The sequence below is a fragment of the Moschus berezovskii genome, chromosome 7, assembly GCF_049115385.1.
Source record: "Moschus berezovskii isolate FMDL1 chromosome 7, NW_MosBer_1.0, whole genome shotgun sequence".
Classification (NCBI taxonomy): Eukaryota; Metazoa; Chordata; class Mammalia; order Artiodactyla; family Moschidae; genus Moschus; species Moschus berezovskii.
The window spans coordinates 69,084,904-69,111,534 of record NC_142466.1 but is presented as its reverse complement, the minus strand read 5'-3'; the positions used below and the strand labels follow the sequence as shown (position 1 = coordinate 69,111,534).

General features: G+C 37.7%; 1 protein-coding gene across 2 annotated transcripts in view; it reads right to left on the bottom strand.

The window, feature by feature from the left end:
* Nucleotides 1–26,631, bottom strand: part of FRMPD1 (FERM and PDZ domain containing 1) — a 162,646-nt gene that overhangs the window by 42,901 nt on the left and 93,114 nt on the right. For both annotated transcript variants that reach the window (XM_055427075.2, XM_055427076.2), the window contains exon 2: nt 6,019–6,123. In XM_055427075.2, the coding sequence (XP_055283050.2) occupies nt 6,019–6,119 (101 nt within the window). In that variant the 5' untranslated portion in view covers nt 6,120–6,123. The remainder of the gene's footprint in view (nt 1–6,018; nt 6,124–26,631) is intronic.

Here is a 26,631-nt window from a genome sequence, read left to right as displayed (position 1 = left end):
AAGAAGAAGGCATGAAATTCATCAAACTCCTTAGATTTTTTAAAGTCTTGATCTATAAGACCAACATTTCTAGATTACACATAAGAGAATTCAGTAAATCTTACACAAAATTGTTTTAATAATACAATAAAATTATTCTAAAGTTCACATGGAAAAGGCAGATAAGAATATAAAATGGCAAATGAATAGAATAAAAGTCTAGTTTAACAGACAATAAATATAAATAGTTTTAACAGGTGTGTGAAAGAAGGCAGTTAGATCAATTAAACAGAATAGCTAGCCTAGGAAGAGATACAAGTTTTCACCCACAGACACAGGAATTTCATATATGATAAAATGAGACCATAAGTCCCTGAAGAAAGGAAAGGTTACTCACAGTTAATGGTGATGCAAACACTACTTATTTTGGAAAAAGCCAAGCTAGATCTTTATTTCACAGCCTATACAAAAATAAACACCAAAGTAAAAACTTAAATATAAAATATCTTAAACTATCAAATTGAAAATTAATTAATTACTTATTGGTAAGAATTTTCTAAGCTTTGAAGCGATCAAAGAAATCATCAAGCAATTATCATTTAACTATATAAAAATCAAAAATTGTAGGAGATAAAAAAATGGTATAATTAAGCAAAACACTATTCTATAACATGTCCTTCTCATCTCATTTTATCACCTCTCTAGTTATAGAAAGTGGTAAAGATGACAATTTAGTTCAAAGCAAAATGGTTAAAAATTAGTTTATAATGTAATGTCACTATGTTATAGCTTTTATTAAGTGGTTTGTATTACACTATTTTTACAGAAATTCAAAATGTGTCACAGAGACTATTTGGGGGGTTAGCTATTTCTAAAAGAGCACTGATACTGTAAATGTTATTTTTATATTGGAATGTGAAATTAAGTGGTAAAATAGCAGTCATCTTAATAATATCTGAGTAATTTTGCATTTCTACAATTATTGGTATCACTAAGCTTCCACCCTAACCAAGCACGCACACACAGACATTCAAACTGAGTGCCACTATCTAAATTTGACTAGGGATTGTCCACTCATTTAAAATTGAAGAAATCAAAGTAACTTTGAAAGTTGACACTCTTCCCCAGAAAAAACCCATTTTAAGATGCCTTATAAATCTCTAACATTACCCAGGTTCATAAAAATTATCAATTTGTTTAATAATGTTTGGAAATGGAAATTGTTACTTTTGATTAATTTCTTCCTAGACAATTCAATTAGTGTTGGAGATAAAATTTAACTTTATGGAGAAAATGGCAATTATAATTAAGTAAGTACAACCAGCTGAAATGAGTAGAACCTTTTAAAGGTCTGAAAAGATAGCAATATTGTTAAAAAATGCATGTAAACTTATGACTGCAGATTAATTTCTGTTTCCTTTTCTCTGGACTATAAAAAACACTTCAATTTATTTTTTTTATTTCTTGACCTGTCTATCAGGAAATGCAGAGCCAATGTTAGTACTCAAATGCTAAATCCTACATCTAATTGGTTTGCAATCTATCTACAGAATTTCCAGCCTTTATTTAAACGTTTTTACATGTTTTAAAACTGTTAATCATAAAAAATTCCATTTGGAAGAAGAAACAATGCAAAATTTAGATATATTTTAAATAAATAAAAATAAGCAATATAGTCCGTGACTGTGAAACCACTTAATAAATAAAAATTTATTGAGTATCTGCTACATATTATGTATGCATTCTTCTAGGGCTGAAGATACTTTTTAGACAAGACAGTTCCGGTCTTTGGTCTCATATGTGGCAGGAGAGTTGGGGGAGAAGAGTCATATATTAAACAGGTGGGAGGTTAGGCAAAGAACAAGTAAATAAATGGATATATTGTTATAAAGTGTGGCAAGAAGTAGGAGGAACAAGATGAAGACATGAAACCCGGAACAGATTGTAAAGGGACCTGTAGGCTATGGCACGGTGGCAGGTGGCCACTGAATGGCTTGGGATGGGGTGGAGCCAGAAGCAAGCATGTGGGACAGGAGCAGTATGTATTTTGAAAAGCTCACTATGGCTTCAGGGTGGAGCGGAGAAAGAGTGAGCGAGTATGGCAATACCCTCTGGGGACAGAGAGGCGGACAGAGTGGAGATATGTTTGAGGATGAACTGATGGGGTAGATACAGAGTATGAGAGAGAGGAAAATTCAGGGTGACTCACAGGTCTCTTGGTTAAGCAATGCTGTGGAAGGTGGTACCATTTACTCTACTCCAGGAAAACAAATTATGCTTTTCAATTCTTGACCATTTTCAACAAATCTGAAGACAGAAGAACCCAACTTGAATCAAGGTTGCAGGATTAGAGATGAGAAACAATTTCAATAAGACTACATGTGATTTATCCTAGAAACACAGAAATAATGCCTTCCATGGACACTTCCAGGAATCATTCCCTCTTTTTCTTCTCTTTCTAAAGCACTTGGAAAACAAACTTCCTACTAAATTCATGGAAAGATGCTCAACATCATTAGCTATCAGGAAAATACAGATCAGAACCATAATAAGATACCACTTCACACCCACTAGGATGTTTATAATAAAAAATAGCAGATAATAAGTGTTGCCAAAGGTGTGCAGACATTGGAAGCCTCATATTCTGCTGGTGGAAATGCTTTGGAAAATAGCCTGGCAGTTCCTCCAAAGGTTCAACATCAGGCTGCTATATGACCCAGCTATTCTAATCCAAGTATAAACCCAAGAGAAATGAAAACATACGTTCAAATAAAAAATGTTTATAGTAGCATTATTCACAATAGCTCCCAAGTGGAAATAACTCAAGTGTACATTAACTGATGGACAAAGAAAATATACCATAATAGAATATTGTTTGGCAATAAAAAGGAATGCAAGCACTGTTTACAACAGCCAAGATATGGAAGCAACCTAAATGTTCATTAACAGAGGAATGGATAAAGGAGAGGCAGTACATATTTACAATCGAATGAATATTACTCAGTCATCAAAAAGAATGAAATAATATCATTTGCAGCAATATGGATGTGGACCTTAAAATTGTCATTAGAAAAGACCCTGATGATGGGAAAGATTGAAGGCAGGAGGAGAAGGGGACGACAGAGGACAAGATGGTTAGATGGCATCACGGACTTAATGGACATGAGTTTGAGCAGGCTCCAGGAGACAGTGAAGGACAGTGAGGCCTGGAGTGCCGCAGTCCATGGGGTCACAGAGTCGGTCACAACTGAACAACTAAACAGCAACAAAAATTGTCATACTAAGTGAAGTAAGTTAGAGAAGTAGAAACATCATATGACATCCCTTATATGAGGAATCTAAAAAGACATGATACAGATGAGCTTACTTGTAAAACAGAAACAGACTCACAGACTTTAGAGAATGAACTTACGGTTGCAGCGGCAGTGGGGAGGGGAGGATGGGGGAACAGATAGTTAGGGAGTTTGGGATGGACAGGTACACACTGCTATATTTAAGATGGATTGGATAACTAACAGGGACCTACTGTATAGGACAGGGAACTCTACTCAACACTATGTGGCAGTCTATGTGGGAAGGGTTTTGGGGGAGAATGGATCCATGTATCTATATGGTTGAGTTGCTTTGCTATCCATCCAAAACTACTATAACATTGTTAATCCACCATACTCCAATACAAGATAAAAATTATTTAAAGAAAAGGGAAGCACAGTGATGCATATTATAACATGGATGAACCTTAAACACATTACACTAACTGAAAGAAGGCAGTCAGGAAGACAATATATTGTATGATTCTATTCACAGGAAATATCCAGAACAGACACATCTATAGAAACAGAAAGTAGATAAGTGGTTGTCTAGAGCTGGGGGAGGGGCAAATAGGGAATGACTGTTAATGGGTATGGGGTTTCTTTTGGGGGTATTGAAAGTATTCTAAAATTAGATTGTGGTCAGTCAGTTCAGTTCAGTTCAGTCGCTCAGTCGTGTCCGACTCTACGCAACCCCATGAATCACAGCACTCCAGGCCTCCCTGTCCATTACCAACTCTCGGAGTTCACTCGAACTCATGTCCACAGAGTCGGTGATGCCATCCAGCCATCTCATTCTCTGTCGTCCCCTTCTCCTCCCGTCCCCAACCTTTCCCAGCATCAGAGTCTTTTCCAGTGAGTCAACTCGTCGCATGAGGTGGCCAAAGTATTGCAGTTTCAGCTGTGGTAGATTGTTGCAAAATTCTATATATACACCAAATATACACTGTATATACACTAAATAAATCTGTACAGTTTTAAATGGGTAAATTTTATGTTATGTGAAACATATCTCAAAATAGAGAAAAAAAAAAACTTCCTAGATGTTGCCTTTTATTTACACTCTGTGAGAGAAGCTAAATATTAGAGAGTTACATGGTCAAATATTCAGGCAAGGTCAAGTTAAAGTTACACAGGTCTTTTTCTGCAGGACTTCTCAGAGCCTTTAATGTGCCAAAACGCACTATGAATTACCAAGAGTGGGTGGGTAGGTATCGGATATAGGTTGCATCATACACACACATCACGCACAGCTAGGTTTTGCATAACCCACTTCAGAAAACAATGTATCTAGGAGTTTTCCCATTTATTCACCAAGCACTGCCTGACTCCTTGCAGTCTCTTGGAACTCAATCTGGGCTATGAGGTGAGGCTGATACTTTCCTTGCCCTCCACTGAGCTTGTATAGAAGCTCAGAAGAAAGAAAAGGGATGTGCTCAACTTTAAGCTGAACACACCGGGAGAAGCACAATGCTGATGCTACAAACCAAATACTATGGGACCCCTTGGGAGAGATTAATTCTGGCTATGGACTGTGGAACACTTCATGGAAGACCCAACATTTCAGCCAGACCCTGAACTGTGAGTGGGGTCTAGACACATGGAGATGGGAGGAAGGGATGTGGCACAGGTCTAGGTGGTGGAAGTTCCCGGGAAGCTGGGTGCTTGGATAGGGGAACAGCGAGTAGGTCATTTCAGCTGGAGTATGATGTGAATGAAGCAGAAGAGTAAGACAAACAGCTGTAATGGATTGTGGGTCGATCATAGATAGCCTTGAATGTCTAACCAAAAATGTTTAAACTCATCCTATAAGAGATGACGACCCAGTAAATGTTTCAGAGCCGAGCAGGTGGGGTTGGCATAAACGAGATACTCCCTGAACCTCAGGTTTTCATCTATAAAATGGGACTAGTCCTCCCAACCTAATCCTATCGCAGTGTGTGAGGACCTGAGCACTTGGACACAGGGAAGTGCACCTCTGAGCAAGTTTACTGCTCAGCAACAGGACAGCTGTTCCCAGTTCCTTTGGATGAATATGTGTATCAGAAACACCTGACACATGATATTTCATCTCCATGTAGGGCCAGACAGGAAATCTGAGATGGAAAATGAGCGCTTTGAAACAGAACATATTTTAAGTTCTCTTGTAGCAGTCAAATCAGATCTGTATTTGATTTCATTTCATTTTGTTTAGAATGAAATAGGGACTGCAAGGAAGGAACAGCTGCTGGAAACAAAGACGGGGAAAGAGTATAAACAGCAGATTGCCTGACATCAAGTACTAAGACAAGGAGTGTGTGTGAGACAGACAGAAACAGTGGGCGTGTGTGAGTGTGTGTTCAAAACTGCGTGTGTGAGTGTGTGTTCAAAACTGTGTGTGTGTGTGTTTCAGAGTGTATAGGCACATGGATGCAAGTATGTGGGTAGGAGTGTGCATACGTCTGTGTGTGAATGTGTGTCTCTATAAATGTGGGCATGAGTTTGGGGTGAGTGACTCTATGTCTGTGAGTGCCTGTTGAAGGATGCAGAGGAGAGGAATTGGAAAGGGACAGAGAGAAAGGCACTCCAGCAAAATTGCTGACCCATTTACACTTCTTCCCTCACAGGATGTAAGAACAAAGCAAGCAGGAGACAGTGATCCCTAGGCGCTGCCAAGACTGCAAAACCTCCTCCCACGGGAACACTGAACCCTTACAGACAGAAATCTCTGCCAGCCCAGGAGTCTTACCGGGCCGAGCTGTCCCGGGAGCGCCGGAGCCATCTTGCCACCATTTGTTCTATTCTGTGTGCTTTCCGTGTCTGGAATAAGCTGGTCTCCAGCTCTTCCATTTACCTAAAAAGAAAAGGAGTTTTCTTAAGAAGCTAAGCAAAATGCTTGGAAGAGGATTCTAACAGATCACCATAATGCTTCCTGTATTTGCCAATTTTAAGACATACTGGTCAAATAACCAGGGCTTTCCTTGTATCTGAAATAACACACGCAGGTGCTCAGTGTGCACAGAGTGAACAACTTTAGCAGCCCTCTGCCCTAAAGAGCCCACAGTCCTGTGATACACAGATTGGCTTTATTTCTTCAGTGGTGAAAGATAAGGATTGGGAAATATAAGTAAGGCTTCTCAAACTTTGACTACGACCCATTGTCAGAGGCACACCTTCTGGGCGACGCTGCCCTCCCACCTCAACTCTGTGTGTATCCCTGGACAGCACAACTGGGTTTTGACTGCATCAGGAGCTACATGGAGATGGAAGCATTTTAATCACATTGTGCCCACTCGTCTGAGTGCTGGGGTTTTTTTTGCTTAGCATTTTATATCTAGTTTTTGAATAGGTAATTCTGAATTTGTATAATTCAAACCCAAGATTTAAAAAAAGAAAAAGATATACAGTTACTGTATTGTGCACTTAAAAATTTGTTAAGAGGGTAGATCTCATGCTAAGTGTATTCTTACCATAAAAATTAAAAAAAAGATATACAGTGAAAGGTCTCCCCTCTCCTCTTCCCTAACCCCATCCACTGAGTTCCCATACTGATACATAATCACTGCTTTCCCACTTGAGATATCTGTCTTTCCAGAGTTTCTGTATGCCTGTACAAGCAAATACAAATATAGACTTCACGTATCCTCTTCTTAACACAAAGGATAGTACACCACACACGTTGTTCCACACCAAGCTTTCTTCCTCAGTATCTTTCACATTAATACAAAGAATTCCTCCTCATTCCTTTTGACAGCCTCTGAGTATTATACTGTTTGAATGTACTATAATTTAAAAAGTAGTCTTCCCTTGATAGACATTTGGGTTATTGCCAATCTCTCTATTGTAAGTAATACTGCAATGAGTTATGTTGTACAAGTATCATTTCTGTACATATGCAATTATATATTTGGTTAAGTTTCCAGATATTGAATTGCGAGGTCAAAAGTTACATGCATTTGTACTTTGATAGATATTATCAGGTTACCAAGAAAAACAGTATATATGCTTGAGATTAAAGTTTCCTAAAACAATATATAATTTTGTATTTTATTTCTTAAAATACCTTCTCAACTCATCAAGTTAATTTCACAATCCAATAAATAGCCACACAAAATAATATATGACACTGGGAAATAACCATGGATACAGAAAAAAAAATTTTTTTTAATTACAAGAGATTATGTTGCTTAACAATACATAAATACCTTTGAAAACTTAATAACACAGATGGTTTTCAAGGGAAATAGAAATGATATAAGATGACCCTAGAAGAGATGGAATGTCTAAAGGACAATTACCATAGAAGAGAAAGTTGTTAAAGAGCTACACTCAAAAAAATTCTGGGCAAATAGGTTCAAAGGTGAACTCTCACAAATTTATAAGACATAGCTCACCCTTACGATTTTTATTTGTTTTACTTTAAATATAAAAAAAAGGATATTCCACGCGAATAGAGACCAAAAAAAAGCAGGAGTAGCAATACTCATATCAGATAAAATAGACTTTAAAACAAAGGCTGTGAAAAGAGACAAAGAAGGACACTACATAATAATCAAAGGATCAATCCAAGAAGAAGATATAACAATTATAAATATATATGCACCCAACATAGGAGCACCACAATATGTAAGACAAATGCTAACAAGTATGAAAGGGGAAATTAATAATAATACAATAATAGTGGGAGACTTTAATACCCCACTCACACCTATGGATAGATCAACTAAACAGAAAATTAACAAGGAAACACAAACTTTAAATGATACAATAGACCAGTTAGACCTAATTGATATCTACAGGACATTTCACCCCAAAACAATGAATTTCACCTTTTTCTCAAGTGCACATGGAACCTTTTCCAAGATAGATCACATCCTGGGCCATAAATCTAGTCTTGGTAAATTCAAAAAAACTGAAATCATTTCAAGCATCTTTTCAGACCACAATGCAGTAAGATTAGATGTCAATAACAGGAGGAAAATCTATTAAAAATTCCAACATATGGAGGCTGAACATGCTGCTGAATAACCAACAAATCACAGAAGAAATCAAAATATGCATAGAAATGAATGAAAATGAAAACACCACAATCCAAAACCTATGGGACACTGTAAAAGCAGTGCTAAGGGGAAGGTTCATAGCAATACAGGCTTACCTCAAGAAACAAGAAAAAAGTCAATTAAATAACCTAACACTCCAGTGTTCTTGCCTGGAGAATCCCCGGGATGGGGGAGCCTGGTGGGTTTCCATCTATAGGGTCACACAGAGTCAGACACGACTGAAGTGACTTAGCAGCAGCAGCAGCAGCAGCAACTCTACACCTAAAGCAACTAGAAAAGGAAGAAATGAAGAACCCCAGGGTTAGTAGAAGGAAAGAAATCTTAAAAATTAGGGTAGAAATAAATGCAAAAGAAACAAAAGAGACCATAGCAAGCATCAACAAAGCCAAAAGTTGGTTCTTTGAGAAATTAAATAAAATTGACAAACAATTAGCCAGACTCATCAAGAAACAAAGAGAAAAAAATCAAATCAACAAAATTAGAAATGAAAATAGATCACAACAGACAACACAGAAATACAAAGGATCATAAGAGACTACTATCAGCATCTATACGCCAATAAAATAGACAAAATGGAAGAAATGGACAAATTCTTAGAAAAGTACAACTTTCCAAAACTGAACCAGGAAGAAATGGAAAATCTTAATAGACTCATCACAAGTACGGAAATTGAAACTGTAATCAGAAATCTTCCAGCAAACAAAAGCCCAGGATCAGACAGCTTCACAGCTGAATTCTACCAAAAATTTAAGGAAGAGCTAACACCTATCCTACTCAAACTCTTCCAGAAAACTGCAGAGGAAGGTAAACTTCCAAACTCATTCTATGAGGCCACCATCACCCTAATACCAAAACCTGACAATGATGCCACAAAAAAAGAAAATTACAGGCCAATATCACTGATGAACATAGATATAAAAATCCTTAACAAAATTTAGCAAACAGAACCCAACAACATATTAAAAAGATCATACATCATGACCAAGTGGGCTTTATCCCAGGGATGCAAAGATTCTTCAATATCCACAAATCAATCAACGTAATACACCACATTAACAAATTGAAAAATAAAAACCATCTGATTATCTCAGTAAATGCAAAGAAAGCCTTTGACAAAATTCAACATCCATTTATGATAAAAAAAAAACCCCTCCAGAAAGCAGGAATAGAAGGAACATACCTCAACATAATAAAAGCTATATATGACAAACCCACAGCAAACATTATCCTCAATGGTGAAAAATTGAAAGCATTCCCCCTAAAGTCAGGAACAAGACAAGGGTGCCCACTCTCACCACTGCTATTCAACATAGTTTTGGATGTTTTGGCCACAGCAATCAGAACAGAAAAAGAAATGAAAGGAATCCAGACTGGAAAAGAAGAAGTAAAACTCTCACTGTTTGCAGACGACATGATCCTATACATAGAAAACCCTAAAGACTCCACCAGAAAATTACTAGAGCTAATTAATGAATATAGTAAAGTTGCAGGATATAAAATTAACACACAGAAATCCCTTGCATTCCTATACACTAACAATAAGAAAACACAAAGAGAAATTAAGGAAACAATTCCATTCACCATTGCAATGAAAAGAATAAAATACTTAGGAATATATCTACCTAAAGAAACAAAAGACCTATATATAGAAAACTATAAAACACTGGTGAAAGAAATCAAAGAGGACACAATAGATGGAGAAATATACCGTGTTCATGGATTGGAAGAATCAATATAGTGAAAATGAGTATACTACCCAAAGCAATCTATAGATTCAATACAATCCCTATCAAGCAACCAATGGTATTTTTCACAGAACTAGAACAAATAATTTCACAATTTGTATGGAAATACAAAAAACCTCAAACAGCCAAAGCAATCTTGAGAAAGAAGAATGGAACTAGAGGAATCAAGCTGCCTGACTTCAGGCTCTACTACAAAGCCACAGTCATCAAGACAGTATGGTACTGGCACAAAGACAGAAATATAGATCAATGGAACAAAATAGAAAGCCCAGAGATAAATCCACGCACCTATGGATACCTTATCTTTGACAAAGGAGGCAAGAATATACAAAGGAGAAAAGATAATCTCTTTAACAAGTGGTGCTAGGAAAACTGGTCAACGACTTGTAAAAAATTAAACTAGAACACTTTCTAACACCATATACAAAAACAAACTCAAAATGGATTAAAGATCTAAATGTAAGGCCAGAAACTATAAAACTCCTAAAAGAAAACAGGCAAAACACTCTCCGACATAAATCACAGCAGGATCCTCTATGACCCACCTCCCAGAATATTGGAAATAAAAGCAAAAATAAACAAACGGGACCTAATTAAAATTAAAGGCTTTTGCACAACCAAGGAAACTATAAGCAAGGTGAAAAGACAGCCTTCAGAATGGGAGAAAATAATAGCAAATGAAGTAACTGACAATTAATCTCAAAAATACACAAGCAACTCCTGCAGCTCAATTCCAGAAAAATAAACGACCCAATCAAAAAATGGGCCAAAAAGCTAAACAGACATTTCTCCAAAGAAGACACACAGATGGCTAACGAACACATGAAAAGATGCTCAACATCACTCATAATCAGAGAAATGCAAATCAAAACCACAATGAGGTACTATTTCACATCAGTCAGAATGGCTGCTATCCAAAAATCTACAAGCAATAAATGCTAGAGAGGGTGTGGAGAAAAGGGAACCCTCTTACACTGTTGGTGGGAATGCAAACTAGTACAGCCACTATGGAGAACAGTGTGGAGACTCCTTAAAAAACTGGAAATAGAACTGTCATATGACCCAGCAATCCCACTGCTGGGCATACACATCAAGGAAACCAGAATTGAAAGAGACACGGGTACCCCAATGTTCATCGCAGCACTGTTTATAATAGCCAGGACATGGAAGCACCTAGATGTCCATCATCAGATGAATGGATAAGAAAGCTGTACATATACATACACAATGGAATATTACTCAGCCATTAAAAAGAATACATTTGAATCAGTTCTAATGAGGTGGATGAAACTGGAGCCTATTATACAGAGTGAAGTAAGCCAGAAAGAAAAACACCAATACAGCATATTAACGCATATATATGGAATTTAGAAAGATGGTAACGATAACCCTGTATGCAAGACAGCAAAATAGACACAGATGTATAGAACAGTCTTGGACTCTGTGGGAGAGGGTGAGGGTGGGATGAGTTGGGAGAATGGCATTGAAACATGTATATAATCATATGTGAAATGGATCACCAGTCCAGGTTCGATGCATGATACAGGGTGCTCAGGGCTGGTGCACTGGGATGACCCAGAGAGATGGGATGGGGAGGGAGGTGGGAGGAGGGTTCAGAATGGGGAACACATGTACACCCATGGCGGATTCATGTCAATGTATGGCAAAACCAATACAATATTGTAAAGTAATTAACCTCGAAAAATAAATAAAGAAATAGGAAGAAAAAAATAAGAGAAAAAAAATTCCAGGCAAACAGGTTTAAAGGTGAACTCTCACAAATTTATAAGACATGGCTCACCCTTACGATTTTATTTGTTTTACTTTAAATATAAACTTTAAATTTTGGAATAATTTTAGATGAACACAAAGGCTGCAAAGATAATACAGAGAGTTCCATTACATCTTTCATTCAGCTTTCCCTAATGTTAGCATCTTATATAATCATTGTAACTTTGTCAACACTAAGCAATTAACATTGGTACACTAATATTAGCTAGGCTGTAGATTGTATTCAGATTTCATCAGCTTTTCCCTTTATGCTTCTTTTCTGTTCTAGGATACAATCTAGGATATCACATTGCTTTTAGCCAGCTTAGTTTATTTCCCCTAACACTATGCCAGCTATTCTAGACCATAAAAAGAAAAAGAAAGTTTCCAAAAATTTTTAAACAGTTATTATAACATTGATACCAATTCTGATAAACATACTATGATAAAGCAGAAATATCATCTCCTTTATAATTATCAAAGTAAATATCCCAAATAAAATATTAGCAACTAGAATCTATTAGTAATCTACAGAATAATAGTGGAATCTATACTAGGAGTGCACTAAGCGTTTTCACATAAAAATGAAAGCAGGACACCCAAATTTATCACTTTGGAAACACAGAAACAATATTTTTCATCAGATGGCAGCCAAATATAAATTAATGGGTATAAAACATAGACTGCAACCAAAAATAAATTCCATTTAGATCAAGGAATGTGTCAGTCTAGCTTTTTTTCTATGGGGACAGCAGACCTGAATACTATCTTCAGTTCTACACAGCTGACTTTTTAAAATTATAAAAGTGAGAGAAGATTTCTGGTTAAACATGGTGAATTGAAACAACGTCGTAATCTCTTCTCTTTTCTAAACCTTACAAATTACAGTAAAGGAAATAAACCCATACAACAGAGAAGACCATAAATGAGCAATGTTGACAGTGTCTGAAGACAATTGTTTGGAGGAGATATAACTGAGCAGAGCAAAGGAAACAGAAACCAATGTACTTGGAGAAAGAGACTCTGATGAAAAATGAGCTGATTTGCCATTTGATGGCTCAGGAATTAGAGGCAGCAGGTATGGGAGAAAGCAGGGATGAAGGATAGGGCTGAACACATGAAGCATATCTGTATAAAGCGGCAACTATATTCACAGGCCCCATCCCACCACCTGCCTAGACAACCATCCTTCCCTAGCCTTCTGGGGCAAAAGACTTGTTCTTTAGAGAATCAAACAAGAGAGGCTGAAGATTTCTGGAGACCAGGCACAACACAGGATATAGGAATGAAATAGGATTATGAAAAATTCTTCTTACTAAATGACAAGAACTCCTTTGCCCAGTTCCCAGAATCCAGGCAGCTAGGAATTTACATCCAAAGTAAAAGACCAGAGTTCTTTTTCTGGAGAATTAAAGAGCACCAGAGAAAATACCTTCAGATAGTGATACTTCTGGTAACTTGCTGCCAGATCATCCTGGCTTGAAATCTGTTAGTGTCCTGTCAGTGGGCCCCATCCATCCATCATACAAAGCTTCAATCCTTTTGGGTTTTTTCCCAAAATATCTCAGATCTCTTTTTATTCTCTGCTAATCTCAATGCCCAGACCATGCATACATATTGTCAATGACCTGCCCCATCCAATTGCTTTTAATGCTTCACTCTTACACATGAATAGATATTTGAGGAAACCTATACTATTTTATCATGGCATCTGGTCCCATCACTTCATGGGAAATAGATGGGGAAACAGTGGAAACAGTGTCAGACTTTATTTTTGGGGGCTCCAAAATCACTGCAGATGCTGATTGCAGCCATGAAATTAAAAGACGCTTACTCCTTGGAAGGAAAGTTATGACCAACCTAGACAGCATATTAAAAAAGCAGAGACGTTACTTTGCCAACCAAGGTCCATCTAGTCAAGGCTATGGTTTTTGCCGTGTCATGTATGGATGTGAGAGTTGGACTGTGAAGAAAGCTGATCGCCGAAGAATTGATGCTTTTGAACTGTGGTGTTGGAGAAGACTCTTGAGAGTCCCTTGGACTGCAAGGAGATCCAACAAGTCCATTCTAAAGGAGATCAGTCCTGGGTATTCATCGGAAGGACTGATGCTAAAGCTGAAACTCCAATACTTTGGCCACCTCATGCCAAGAGTTGACTCACTGGAAAAGAGTCTGATGCTGGGAGGGATTGGGGGTGGGAGGAGACCAGGATGACAGAGAATGAGATGGCTGGATGGCATCACCGACTCGATGGACATGAGTTTGAGTGAACTCCGGGAGTTGGTGATGGACAGGGAGGCCTGGCGTGCTGTGATTCATGGGGTCTCAGAGAGCTGGACACGACTGAGTGACTGAAATGAACTGAACTGAACTGATACTATTTTTAAAAGATCAAAACAAACGGAACTCAAAGAAATGGAGACAATGCAGGAAACAGAAGAAAAAATGTTAATCTACAATTCAAATCCTCAAAAAGATAAGATGTTACATCTATGAAACAAGAAGAGAATTTTCTTTGAAAAAGAATAATCAGAGAACATAATCTGGAAACTAAAAATAAAATAGCTGGAATAAAAATTCAATTAAAGAGTTGAGAAATGTAGTCAATGAAATATAGAAAAAGTAACCACAAGCCAAAGACAGGATAAAAAGAAAAAAATAGATACATATGGTTAACAATCCAGGACATCCAAAATTCATCCAACATGAATTCTGTAAGGAGAGAGTAAAGGAAACTGAGGTACGGAAATTGTTAAATAAGTCAATAATGTTTCCCTTAGAAGCTTGTTTTCAGATTAAGAATGTTTACTAATTACCCAGCATAATTAATGAAAAACTACCCACATCAAGAAAAACATTGTAAAATTTCAGAAACTAGAAACAGAATATCTTCAAAGCTTTGGGAGAAAATAAAGGATCACCTATAAAAAACTGAGCATAAACATAGCATTAGACTTCTCTGGAACAACAAAGGCCTGAAGACATTGAAGCCACACCTTCAAATCTCTGAAGGAAAATAATTTTCAATCTCTAGGTTGAATTATAGATTATAGGTTCTATAGATTACAGAATTATATAATCTCCATTCCTCTAAACACTCTATATTCAGTTCAGTTCTGTCACTCAGTCATGTCCGGCTCTTTGCGAGTCCATGAACCGCAGCACGCCAGGCCTCCCTGTCCATCATCAACTCCAGGAGTTTACCCAAACTCATGTCCATTGAGTCGGTGGTGCCATCCAACCATCTCATCCTGTCGTCCCCTTCTCCTCCTGCCCTCAATCTTTCCCAGTATCAGGGTCTTTTCAAATGAGTCAGCTCTTCGCTTCAGGTGGCCAAAGTATTGGAGTTTCAGTTTCAACATCAGTCCTTCCAATGAACACCCAGGACTGATCTCCTTTAGGATGGACTGGTTAAATCTCCCTGCAGTCCAAGGGACTCTCAAGAGTCTTCTCCAACACCACAGTTCGAAAGCATCAATTCTTTGGTGCTCAGCTTTCTTTATAGTTCAACTCTCACATTCATACATGACCACTGGAAAAACCTCAAAAATGTTCAGGTCTATAAAAATTGACTTCTCATATACACTTTCTCAGGATGCTACTAGAGGATGTATTCCAGCAAAACAAGGAAGAAAAAAAGAAATGGGATCCAAGAAGATAGGGATGAAATACAGACAAGAAGCTAAGGGAGCACTCAGGATGACTATGAAAAGATGTACTATGGTAATGCCTGTCTATAAGACCTAGAGAGAAGCCTATACAGACTGGTACATGAAGACACAGGTCTTAGGGAAAAGAAATAAGAGTGGACAGATTATCTAATGTATTTCTGCAGAAAATCACACTGAGATGCTGTTGGAAAGTGTGAAAAGTATTAGCAATAAGTACATGGAAAACTAAACAAATAAAACACAGGGAATTATGAAATCCCAAAACGTTGTATAAGAAAGGAAACAAAATTAGAGCTCACTACTTGGCTCAGTATTGAATAATATTTACATTTCTATAATAATATAAACACTGAAAAATGAGTTCTCAAAATTAGTGACATGATATTGGGAAGATATAGTAAAGGAAAGCTAGTACAGTGGTAAAAGTGCTAAATTCTCATCTGCCATAATAATTAGATAATCTGTAAAATTAATAAATTAGGGAAGTAATTTAAGCATACAGTCCATGATGGGGTTGCGAAGAGTCGGACATGACTGAGCGACTTCACTTCCACTTTTCACTTTCATGCACTGGAGAAGGAAATGGCAACCCACTCCAGTATTCTTGCCTGGAGAATTCCAGGGACAGAGGAGCCTGGTGGGCTGCCGTCTATGGGGTCGCACAGTGTCGGACATGACTGAAGCAACTTAGCAGCAGCAGCATCATATATATGGAAGAATAAAACAGAGGAAACAGAAGAGTAGAAAGAGATTGCTTCTAAAATAAGAAATTAGAGGCTGAGGAGGAGTGGAGTGGAGATTGCTGTTTTTAATTATAAGCCCTTAATACTATTTTTTAAAACTATTTAACTACTTTAATAATTTAATTTAAAAAGTATATATACTTATAATAAACACACAGAAAAATACAAAAATAAAATCTCCTGTAGTCCTAACTCCCAGAGTTATCAATTGTTTATTTTCATTCTTTTCCTACATTTGTACATGCTATATATTTTATTAAAATAAGACATTTCCCACTTAATATTTCATGAACATCATACCATATTAATATTTAAGCATTTAAACCATTTTAAATTGCTACACAGTATTATTTTCTTTGGTCATATCATAATCTATTCAATAAGTCTATCATCAGATATTTGTGCTATTTCCAATTTTTCACTATTTTAAAAGCTTTATAATGAATATCCTTATTCATGGTAAATGGCTACTTCCCAGGTATTTTCTTGGGATAATTCCTAGAAATAGAATTATTGGATTTAAGGATATGTTCATTTTTAAGAATTTGGATTATTGCTTCCAAGAAGCCACCCATTTGCACACCAGCCAGGACTGACCTTTGTAAATATTGAATACTTTTGAAAAATATTTGCTAACAGGATGGAAAATAGTGCCTATGATTTAAATGCTTCTATTTTGAAAAATACACCAGATATAAGTAAACAAAATCCACATTCTCATATACTAGATACTATGCTTTAAATATTTGCTAATAGGATGGAAAGTAGCATTTAATTATTAACTTAAATATATTTCTTCAGAAATATAGAAAACAAAAGTAAATGTCACATATTATTCAATAACATTAAAAATTATATAAGTTGAATATCTTTCTTCAAACATCCAATCCAGTTCCTAGAGATTATCACTGTCAACAATTTGGTGGGTATTCACTCTAACTTTGCCCTAAACTTATACAGACCTATGTTACATATATTAAAATATATAGGCCACAAAAATAGAATCATGTTATACTCAGTGTCTGCATCTTGCATTTTTTAATTGGTGAATACACTGTAGACATATTTCTAGATTAGAATGCATTATAGTTTTGATTTGAAGTTACCTGATTACTTGTATATCTGAACATTTTTTATGCACTATGGCCATTTTTGTTTCTTTTTTGTTACTTTCTTATTTTTGTTTTCTCCTTATCTTTCTACTAGAATGTCTGCCTTCCTGTTATCGCAAAAGCACTTTCATACTAAGGATTATTTAATGTCCTTTTGCCAAGGACACTAAACCACATCATATTTCTGTGAGACTTACCAGGGAGGTTCAAGAATGTAGGTTCCAGTGTCCTGACAACACAAAGACTAATCACAAAGGATACAAAAATAAACATCCAGGAAAGTCCATAGGATATTGCTTTCAAGTATCAATCGCCTCAATCACGCCCTTAACAGGAATGAGTCAGCTAGCAATTCTAGGATATGGATGTTAATTCGGTTTGCCTTATGTCTGAACATCACACTTTCAGCACCTTTCCTAGGGGTCTGGGATGCTAAGGAGACTTAAAACCAAGTCATATGAAGATTCACTAAAAAATTGTTGTTGTTCAGTCCCTCAGTCATGTCCGACTCTTTGTGACCACATGGACTGCAGCACACCAGGCTTTCCTGTCCATCACTATCTCCCAGAGCTTGCTCAAACTCATGTCCATTGAGTCAGTGATGCCATCCAACCATCTCATCCTCTGTCGGCCTCTTCTCCTCCTGCCTTCAATCTTTTCCAGCATCAGGGTCTTTTCTAAAGAGTTGGCTGTTTGCATCAGGTGGCCAAAGTACTGGAGCTTCAGTTTCAGCATCAGTCCTTCCAATGAATGTTCAGGGTTGATTTCCTTTAGGATGGACTGGTTTGATCTCTTTGCAGTCCCAGGGACTCTCAAGAGTCTACTCCAACACCACAGTTCAAAAGCATCAGTTCTTTCTCAGCCTTCTTTATGGTCCAACTCTCACATCCATACATGATTACTGGGAAAACCATAGCTTTGACTAGATGGATCTTTGTTGGCAAAGTAATGTCTCTGCTTTTTAATATGCTGTCTAGTTTTGTCATAGCTTTTCTTCCAAGGAGCAAGTGTCTTAATTTCGTGGCTGCAGTCACCACCTGCAGTGATTTTGGAGCCCAAGAAAATAAAGTCTGTCATTATTTTCACTGTTTCTTTAAAAAATTAGAGAATGTTTATTCAACAAAGATCTGGAGGTGGCCTGTATGATCATGGTTCACAAACGCCCAAAAGGCCACCAGGTAGAAGAGACATATGCCATATGTTTCTGGGGTGCAGAGTCAAGATTAATGGGGGAATGCCACAGAGTGGGAGACTCCAGCTCAGACTAAGGTTAGAGCTCTTTAGTGTTCCTAGTGATTCAAGGATGGAATGGGTTTTCTCAAGAGTTAGCAAGATCCAGGTCACTGAAGGCAATCAAGCAATAGCTAAATACATAACTCTTCTTGGATTACAAAAGGGACCTTACAATAGAGCACAGGGACCAGATGACTTCTGCAGTCGCTTCCATCCATGGAACTTGAGGTCGCAGCTGCTGCGTCACTTCAGTCATGTCCGACTCTGTGTGACCCCATAGAAAGCAGACAAGATGATATTTGTTGTGTGCTCTCTCAGAATTCAAAGACCCACATCCCCTGGGGAGTAGCTGGAACTCCTTAAGTCACACAGTTCTGGAAGTTACAAAATCTCTATGTTGTTTCAATTTCCAAACAACTGCAGAGTTGCCAAGGATCTCAGACTCATCCATAATGATGTTCCATTTCTTTCAAAGGTCATCTGACTGCAGTGGTAACTTACAGGAGACTGTTACAAATGCTGCCAAATATAGTCTAGCTAATTGATTTCTATAAACATATATGGCTCTAATTAAAGTAATTAATTTGTAGTATATATCTGGACTGTGGATAGGCACATGCCTTCATCTAGGGATCCCCAAAGACCAAACAAATGACATCAACCAAGCCATTAAAAGTGCTCCCTGACTCAGCAAAGCCTGAGCAGGGTAGTTTAAAGTCAAGAAAATGACCTGCTAATGGTTTTAACATTTGCCTTGGGAATGCTGAGCCAATAGAAGAAAATAAGAGCCCAGATAAATTCCAAACATTTGAATCTTCTCTACAACCCCATTGCTAAGAAGTCATCCAGCTTCTAATTGCTCTGTCATTTATTGTTAGAACTATCTTACTGCCAGAAAATTGCTTTATATAAAGCTGAATTCCACACCCCACACCAGCCCACCAACCAGAATAAATCAGCTCCCTCTTCTACACATCAGTCTCTCTGGACTTGAACAGAGCAATCTTGCCCTCTCTGTCCCAGACCAAGCATCCTCAGTTCATTCAAAAGGTCTTCACACAACAGGATCACTTTAGATCATCCTCCTATGGGCACACACCAGCTTCACAAAATTTCTTAAAGCACATGAATCTCCAAACAGAACACACTTCTGGTTGTCTGGAACAAAGCACTGTGAAGAGACAAACTCTCTCAAAATATTTTGCAAATGGAAAAGACCAAACACACTAGGGTGATAATCATCTTATAAAGCAAACAGACAATTAAGGATATAAACCCTTCAAAAGGGATATAAGGGGTGATAATAAAGAACTTCAGGAAATCATTAACTGCTAATGAGAAATGAAAAACATCAAAGGAGGCAGCAATGGATAGAAGATAAAGTGAAGAGCTAAAAATCACTTACACTAAATTGAATTTTAGATAGCAATTCAAGTGAAACTGTCAGAGCTAGAATCAGGTTGAGGATATTCAGCTAACAAATAATAGGAGCTAGTATAGAAAGAAAAGGAATGAACAAAATTGTAATAAAAAAAGTTAAAGGTAAATTTCTTGAGCTGGAAAATACATTTCAAATATAAAGAACACAAGAAGCAGCTCTCAGATATATGACTCAACGAAGGTTCCTTATACATCAGTTCAAGTTCTTAAGTGTCAAAGATTAAAGAATCACCATTAAAATCTGTTTTAAAGGAGTTTAAAAAAATATGATCATTTGAAAAAGAAAAGATTAAGCTCGTATATTTTATAGCATATTAAACGGAGAAGGCAATGGCAAGCCACTCCAGTACTATTGCCTAGAAAATCCCATGGATGGAGGAGCCTGGTAGGCTGCAGTCCGTGGGGTCGCTAAGGGTAGGACACGACTGAGCGACTTCACTTTCACTTTTCACTTTCACACATTGGAGAAGGAAATGGCAACCCACTCCAGTGTTCTTGCCTGGAGAATCCCAGGGACAGGGGAGCCTGGTGGGCTTCCGTCTATGGGGTCACACAGTCGCACACGACTGAAGTGACTTAGCAGCAGCAGCATTTAGGTATAAACATAGACTCAGTTCCTTATTTTTCTTTGGGGAATGCAAAAGCTTTACAAGTGATGTTTGAGGCTCTGTTCTTGAAAGATATCCCTGGGAGTCATTCTGTGATTTTTTTTAACCTACTAGTGAAGGTCTTTTGTCTGTTTAGTGGCTTTATTTTTTTCCTTTCACTATTTCTTCTCTTATTACTACTGTCAGAAACTTGAGCATAAAGAACATGCCTTATCCCTTTTAATTCTCTCTCAGGACCTGTCACATAGGCTGAATAAATGTTTGTTGAATGACTGAATGAAAAAAATTAAAATAAAGCAGAAATAAACTGGAAAATAAGAAAAAAGAGTCACTTAATAAACACAAACTTACTGTGGGTTCTTAAAGATTGACAAAAACAGTAAACTACTGGTACAAGTTATTATGAACAAAGTGAGAAATAAGCAAAGACAAACAAACATTAGGGAAAAAAAACACTAGAGAGTGCTATACATGTTATACACAATTTAGATAAGCTAAGAATATGAGTGGCTTTGGAAGATCTATTGGGAATGCATCTTTCTAGACGCATTCTTCCCATAAATCCTTCAGTCTTCCTGAGGGGCAGACTTCGGCCTAACAAGGTCAGCCCCATAGAACAGTGTCTCCCAAGATTTCCATATCAACCTCTGGTATGTAAATGCATTTGGACCTGTGAAGGGATTTTCCTAGACCAGGGCATAGTGGAAGAAATACTTTCTATGTTGGGTGTTAAAAGGAGAAGACTCTAAGACCCATAATGAAGATGAAAACAGGGAAACACCCTGGTAGTAGCCTCTGGGGATCTGCGATGTTGATCTTTCCTAGATGTGCTGAAGATATATACCATTTGTTTAAATACAAATCCAAGTTACTAAGCACACATTCATTGAAAAAACACTCAGGGCAGGTGACCAAGAATGAGAGATGAGTAAGATGTAGCCCCTACCTCAACACCTTTACCCCCAAAACAAACAACCAGAATTAAAGTTAAAATTTTGAGTAAATCTATACCTGTGGAAAAAATTTTGAAAGTCAGTTTTTCAAAAATCTATTTAAAAGTCTATATAGAACTTGCTGTTTGTTTATCAGAGAATTATTTCAAACTCTCTTTCAAAAACTAATGGACAATATTCTTCAGCAGAGAAAATAGTATGTGACCAATTTCTCCTAATAATGTAAAAATAGCGCTGAACTTAAAATCTGCAAAGCTTATACTAAAAAGGGACATAGAGGCCAATCTTACTCATAAAATATTCACAAAATTCCTAAACAAGATTCTAGCCAGAAATGTTAATAATTGTTGATGCCAGCAGATGGATATTTAAACTTCATTTTACTATTCTCTTGACTTTTGTGTACATTAAAAATCTTCTCAATAAACTTGTTTTTTTTAATTTAAAAAACCTCCAGTAAAATCCAGAAACAACAAATTAACAGGATAATATATTATAATCAAGTTGGATTTATCCTAAGAAAGAAAAGTTCCATTTAGGGAAAACTATTAATATGTTTTAGTTCATAAACAGAAAAAAATAATGGATGATAACATCATAAGATTCTGGAAAATCATTTGTTTTATGTAATCTAATCTCCTTGTTTTGATTTTAAAAAACCAGAAATACCAGGCAATTCAACATTACTTTAGAATAAAAGATAAAAACATTCCACTCACAAAGGAAAATAAAAATAACAGTGCTCATCACAACATTAGGGTCACTGGTTAGTGTGATATAACATGAAAGAGAAATGAGAAGTAAATAAAGCAAAGGAGCTTAAATCACCAGTGCCTACAGGTGGCATGATTGCATATGGGCCTCAATTTCAAAATATCAGAAATAATAAATAACCTGGGCAAAACTGTTCAGTTGTTAAGACTTAAGAGACTTTATAGACAATAATAAGTACTGGAAAGGACTATATGTGTAAAAGGTGCCTGAACTTGTTCTGAATGAAACCTAAAGTAAAAATTTATCTAAGTCCAAGAAAACAATGTAAACAACTTTTCTCTTTAATTTTCTCTTTTTTCCTTAAGGGAAATTTCAAAACATACACAAATCAGACAACGGAATCATGAATCTCCATGCACCCATGGAGTTAGCTTTTATTAATATTTATTGATTTTGTCCACCTTGTTAAACACTTCATAATCAGAGCTATTTTACCAAAATGGCATTGGGCTACCCAGGTGGAGAAAGAGCTTTTATATATGTATCTTTTCATAACATCTAAACTCCAGTATACACTAGATCTGAGGATATAAACCAACTGATGATACAAACAAGAAACAAAATGCATGGCAAACATCCAGCCTTTTGAATAATGAGAGAAAACAAATTACCAAAATAGCATTTTCTCTTAAGCTAACAAATAATTAAGTGTTAAAATGTCTTGACCTTCCTTCCTTGGCTCTTGTGACATCTGTCTCCCCAGTTTCCTCTAGCCTCTCAGTCTACACCTACTCACCCACTCCTCTTTCCTCCATCACCTAATTACAGGTTTTGGTTCTCAGTTCCCTTCTTTTGTAAATAAATGACACATTATTTCTAAAGCAGTAGTTCCTAAACTTTAAGAACATGAGAATAACCTGGGGAGCTTTTAACAATCCCTAAAAAAGCCTCTTGATGAAAGTGAAAGAGGAGAGTGAAAAGGTTGGCTTGAAGCTCAACATTCAGAAAACAAAGATCATGGCATCTGGTCCCATCACTTCATGGGAAATAGATGGGGAAACAGTGGAAACAGTGTCAGACTTTATTTTTGGGGGCTCCAAAATCACTGTGGATGCTGATTGCAGCCATGAAATTAAAAGACGCTTACTCCTTGGAAGGAAAGTTATGACCAACCTAGATAGCATATTAAAAAGCAGAGACATTACTTTGCCAACAAAGGTCCGTCTAGTCAAGGATATGGTTTTTCCCATGGTCATGTATGGATATGAGAGTTGGACTGTGAAGAAAGCTGGTCACTGAAGAATTGATGCTTTTGAACTGTGGTGCTGGAGAAGACTCTTGAGAGTCCCTTGGACTGCAAGGAGATCCAACCAGTCCATCCTAAAGGAGATCAATCCTGGGTGTTCATTGTAAGGACTGATACTAAAGCTGAAACTCCAATACTTTGGCCACCTCATGCGACGAGTTGACTCACTGGAAAAGACTGATGCTGGGAGGGATTGGGGGTGGGAGGAGAAGGGGATGACAGAGAATGAGATGGCTGGATGGCATCACCGACTCGATGGACATGAGTTTGAGTGAACTCCGGGAGTTGGTGATGGACAGGGAGGCCCGGTGTGCTGTGAGTCATGGGGTTGCAAAGAGTCAGACACGACTGAGCGACTGAACTGAACTGAATCACAACCTTGAACAATTAAAACAGACTCTTTGAGGGTTCAAGCCAGATACTGGTAGTTTTAAAGACCTGCCCAACTCTGGCCCGCAATTCCAAAGAATAGCAAATTTTGAGGCTCCACTCCTCTAAACACTCTATATTCAGTTCAGTTCAGTCACTCAGTCGTGTCCGACTCTTTGAGACCCCAGACTGCAGGAGGCCAGGCCTCCCTGTTCATCACCAACTCCAGGAGTTTACCCAAACTCATGTCCATTGAGTCGGTGGTGCCATTCAACCATCTCATACTCTGTTGTCCCCTTCTCCTCCTGCCCTCAATCTTTCCCAGTACCAGGGTCTTTTCAAATGAGTCAGCTCTTCGCTTCAGGTGGCCAAAGTATTGGAGTTTCAGCTTCAACATCAGTCCTTCCAATGAACACCCAGGACTGATCTCCTTTAGGATGGACTGGTTGGATCTCCTTGCAGTCCAGGGGACTCTCAAGAGTCTTCTCCAACACCACAGTTCAAAAGCATCAATTCTTTGGTGCTCAGCTTTCTTTATAGTCCAACACTTACAACCATATATGACTACTAGAAAAACCATAGCCTTGACTAGACAGACCTTTGTTGGCAAAGTAATGTCTCTGCTTTTTAATATGCTATCTAGGTTGGTCATAACTTTCCTTCCAAGGAGTAGCCGTCTTTTAATTTCATGGCTGCAGTCAGCATCTGCAGTGATTTTGGAGCCCCAAAAAATAAAATCTGACACTGTTTCCACTGTTTCCCCATCTATTTCCCATGAAGTGATGGGACCGGATGCCATGATCTTCGTTTGCTGAATGTTGAGCTTTAAACCAACTTTTTCACTCTCCTCTTCCACTTTCATCAAGAGGCTCTTTAGTTCTTCTTCAATTTCTGCCATAAGGGTGGTGTCATCTGCATATCTGAGGTTATTGATATTTCTCCCAGCAATCTTGATTACAGCTTGTGTCTCTTCCAGCCCAGCGTTTCTCATGATGTTCTCTGCATATAAGTTAAATAAGCAGGGTGAAAATATACAGCCTTGACGTACTCCTTTTCCTATTTGGAACCAGTCTGTTGTTCCATGTCCAGTTCTCACTGTTGCTTCCTGACCTGCATACAGGTTTCTCAAGAGGCAGGTCAGGTGGTCTGGTATTCCCATATCTTGAAAAATTTTCCACAGTTTATTGTGATCCACATAGTCAAAGTCTTTGACACAGTCAGTAAAGCAGAAAGAGATGTTTTTCTGGAACTCTCTTGCTTTCTCCATGATCCAGCGGATGCTGGCAATTTGATCTCTGGTTCTTCTGCCTTTTCTAAAACCAGCTTGAACATTTGGAAGTTCACAGTTCACATATTGCTGAAGCCTGACTTGGAGAATTTTGAGCATTACTTTACTAGCGTGTGAGATGAGTGCAATTGTGCGGTAGTTTGAGGCTAATAGAATTTTGCCAAGAGAACGCATTGGTCATAGCAAATACCCTCTTCCAACAACACAAGAGAAGACTCTACACATGGACATCACCAGATGGTCAACACCGAAATCAGATTGATTATATTCTTTGCAGCCAGACATGGAGAAGCTCTATACAGTCAGCAAAAACAAGACCAGGAGCTGACTGTGGCTCAGATCATGAACTCCTTATTGCCAAATTCAGACTTAAATTGAAGAAAGTGGGGAAAACCACTAAATCATTCAGGTATGACCTAAATCAAATCCCTTACAATTATACAGTGGAAGTGAGAAATAGATTTAAGGGACTAGATCTGATAGAGTGCCTGATGAACTCTGGACGGAGGTTCGTGACATTGTACAGAAGACAGGGATCAAGACCTTCTCCAAGAAAAATAAATGCAAAAAAGCAAACTAGCTGTCTGAGGAGGCCTTACAAATAGCTGTGAAAAGAAGAGAAGCGAAAAACAAAGGAGAAAAAGAAAGATATACCCATTTGAATGCAGAGTTCCAAAGAATAGCAAGGAGAGATAAGAAAGCCTTCCTCAGTGATCAATGCAAAGAAATAGAGGAAAACAATAGAATGGGAAAGACTAGAGATCTCTTCAAGAAAATCAGAGACACCAAGGGAACATTTCATGCAAAGATGGACTCAATAAAGGACAGAAATGGTATGGACCTAGCAGAAGCAGAAGATATTAAGAAGAGGTGGCAAGAAAACACAGAAGAACTATACAAAAAAGATCTTCACAACGCAGATAATCTCAATGCTGTGATCACTCACCTATAGCCAGACATCCTGGAATGTGAAATCAAGTGGGCCTTAGAAAGCATCAGTATGAACAAAGCTAGTGGAGGTGATGGAATTCCAGTTGAATTATTTCAAATCCTAAAAGATGATGCTGTGAAAGTGCTGCACTCAATATGTCAGCAAATTTTGAAAACTCAGCAGTGGCCACTGGACTGGAAAAGGTCAGTGTTCATTCCAATCCTTCTGGAAAAGGTCAGTGTTCATTCCAATCCTAAGGAAAGGCAATGCCAAAGAATGCTCACACTACCGCACAACACTCTCCATGGGTGACGTCATTTACTCTCCCAGTTCCAGCTGCTTAGAGAATCAACTGCTTCTTTAGGATCTCTACCAAGATGTCCCATAAGCACTTGGGCCAGTTATATCTAAAATAGAAT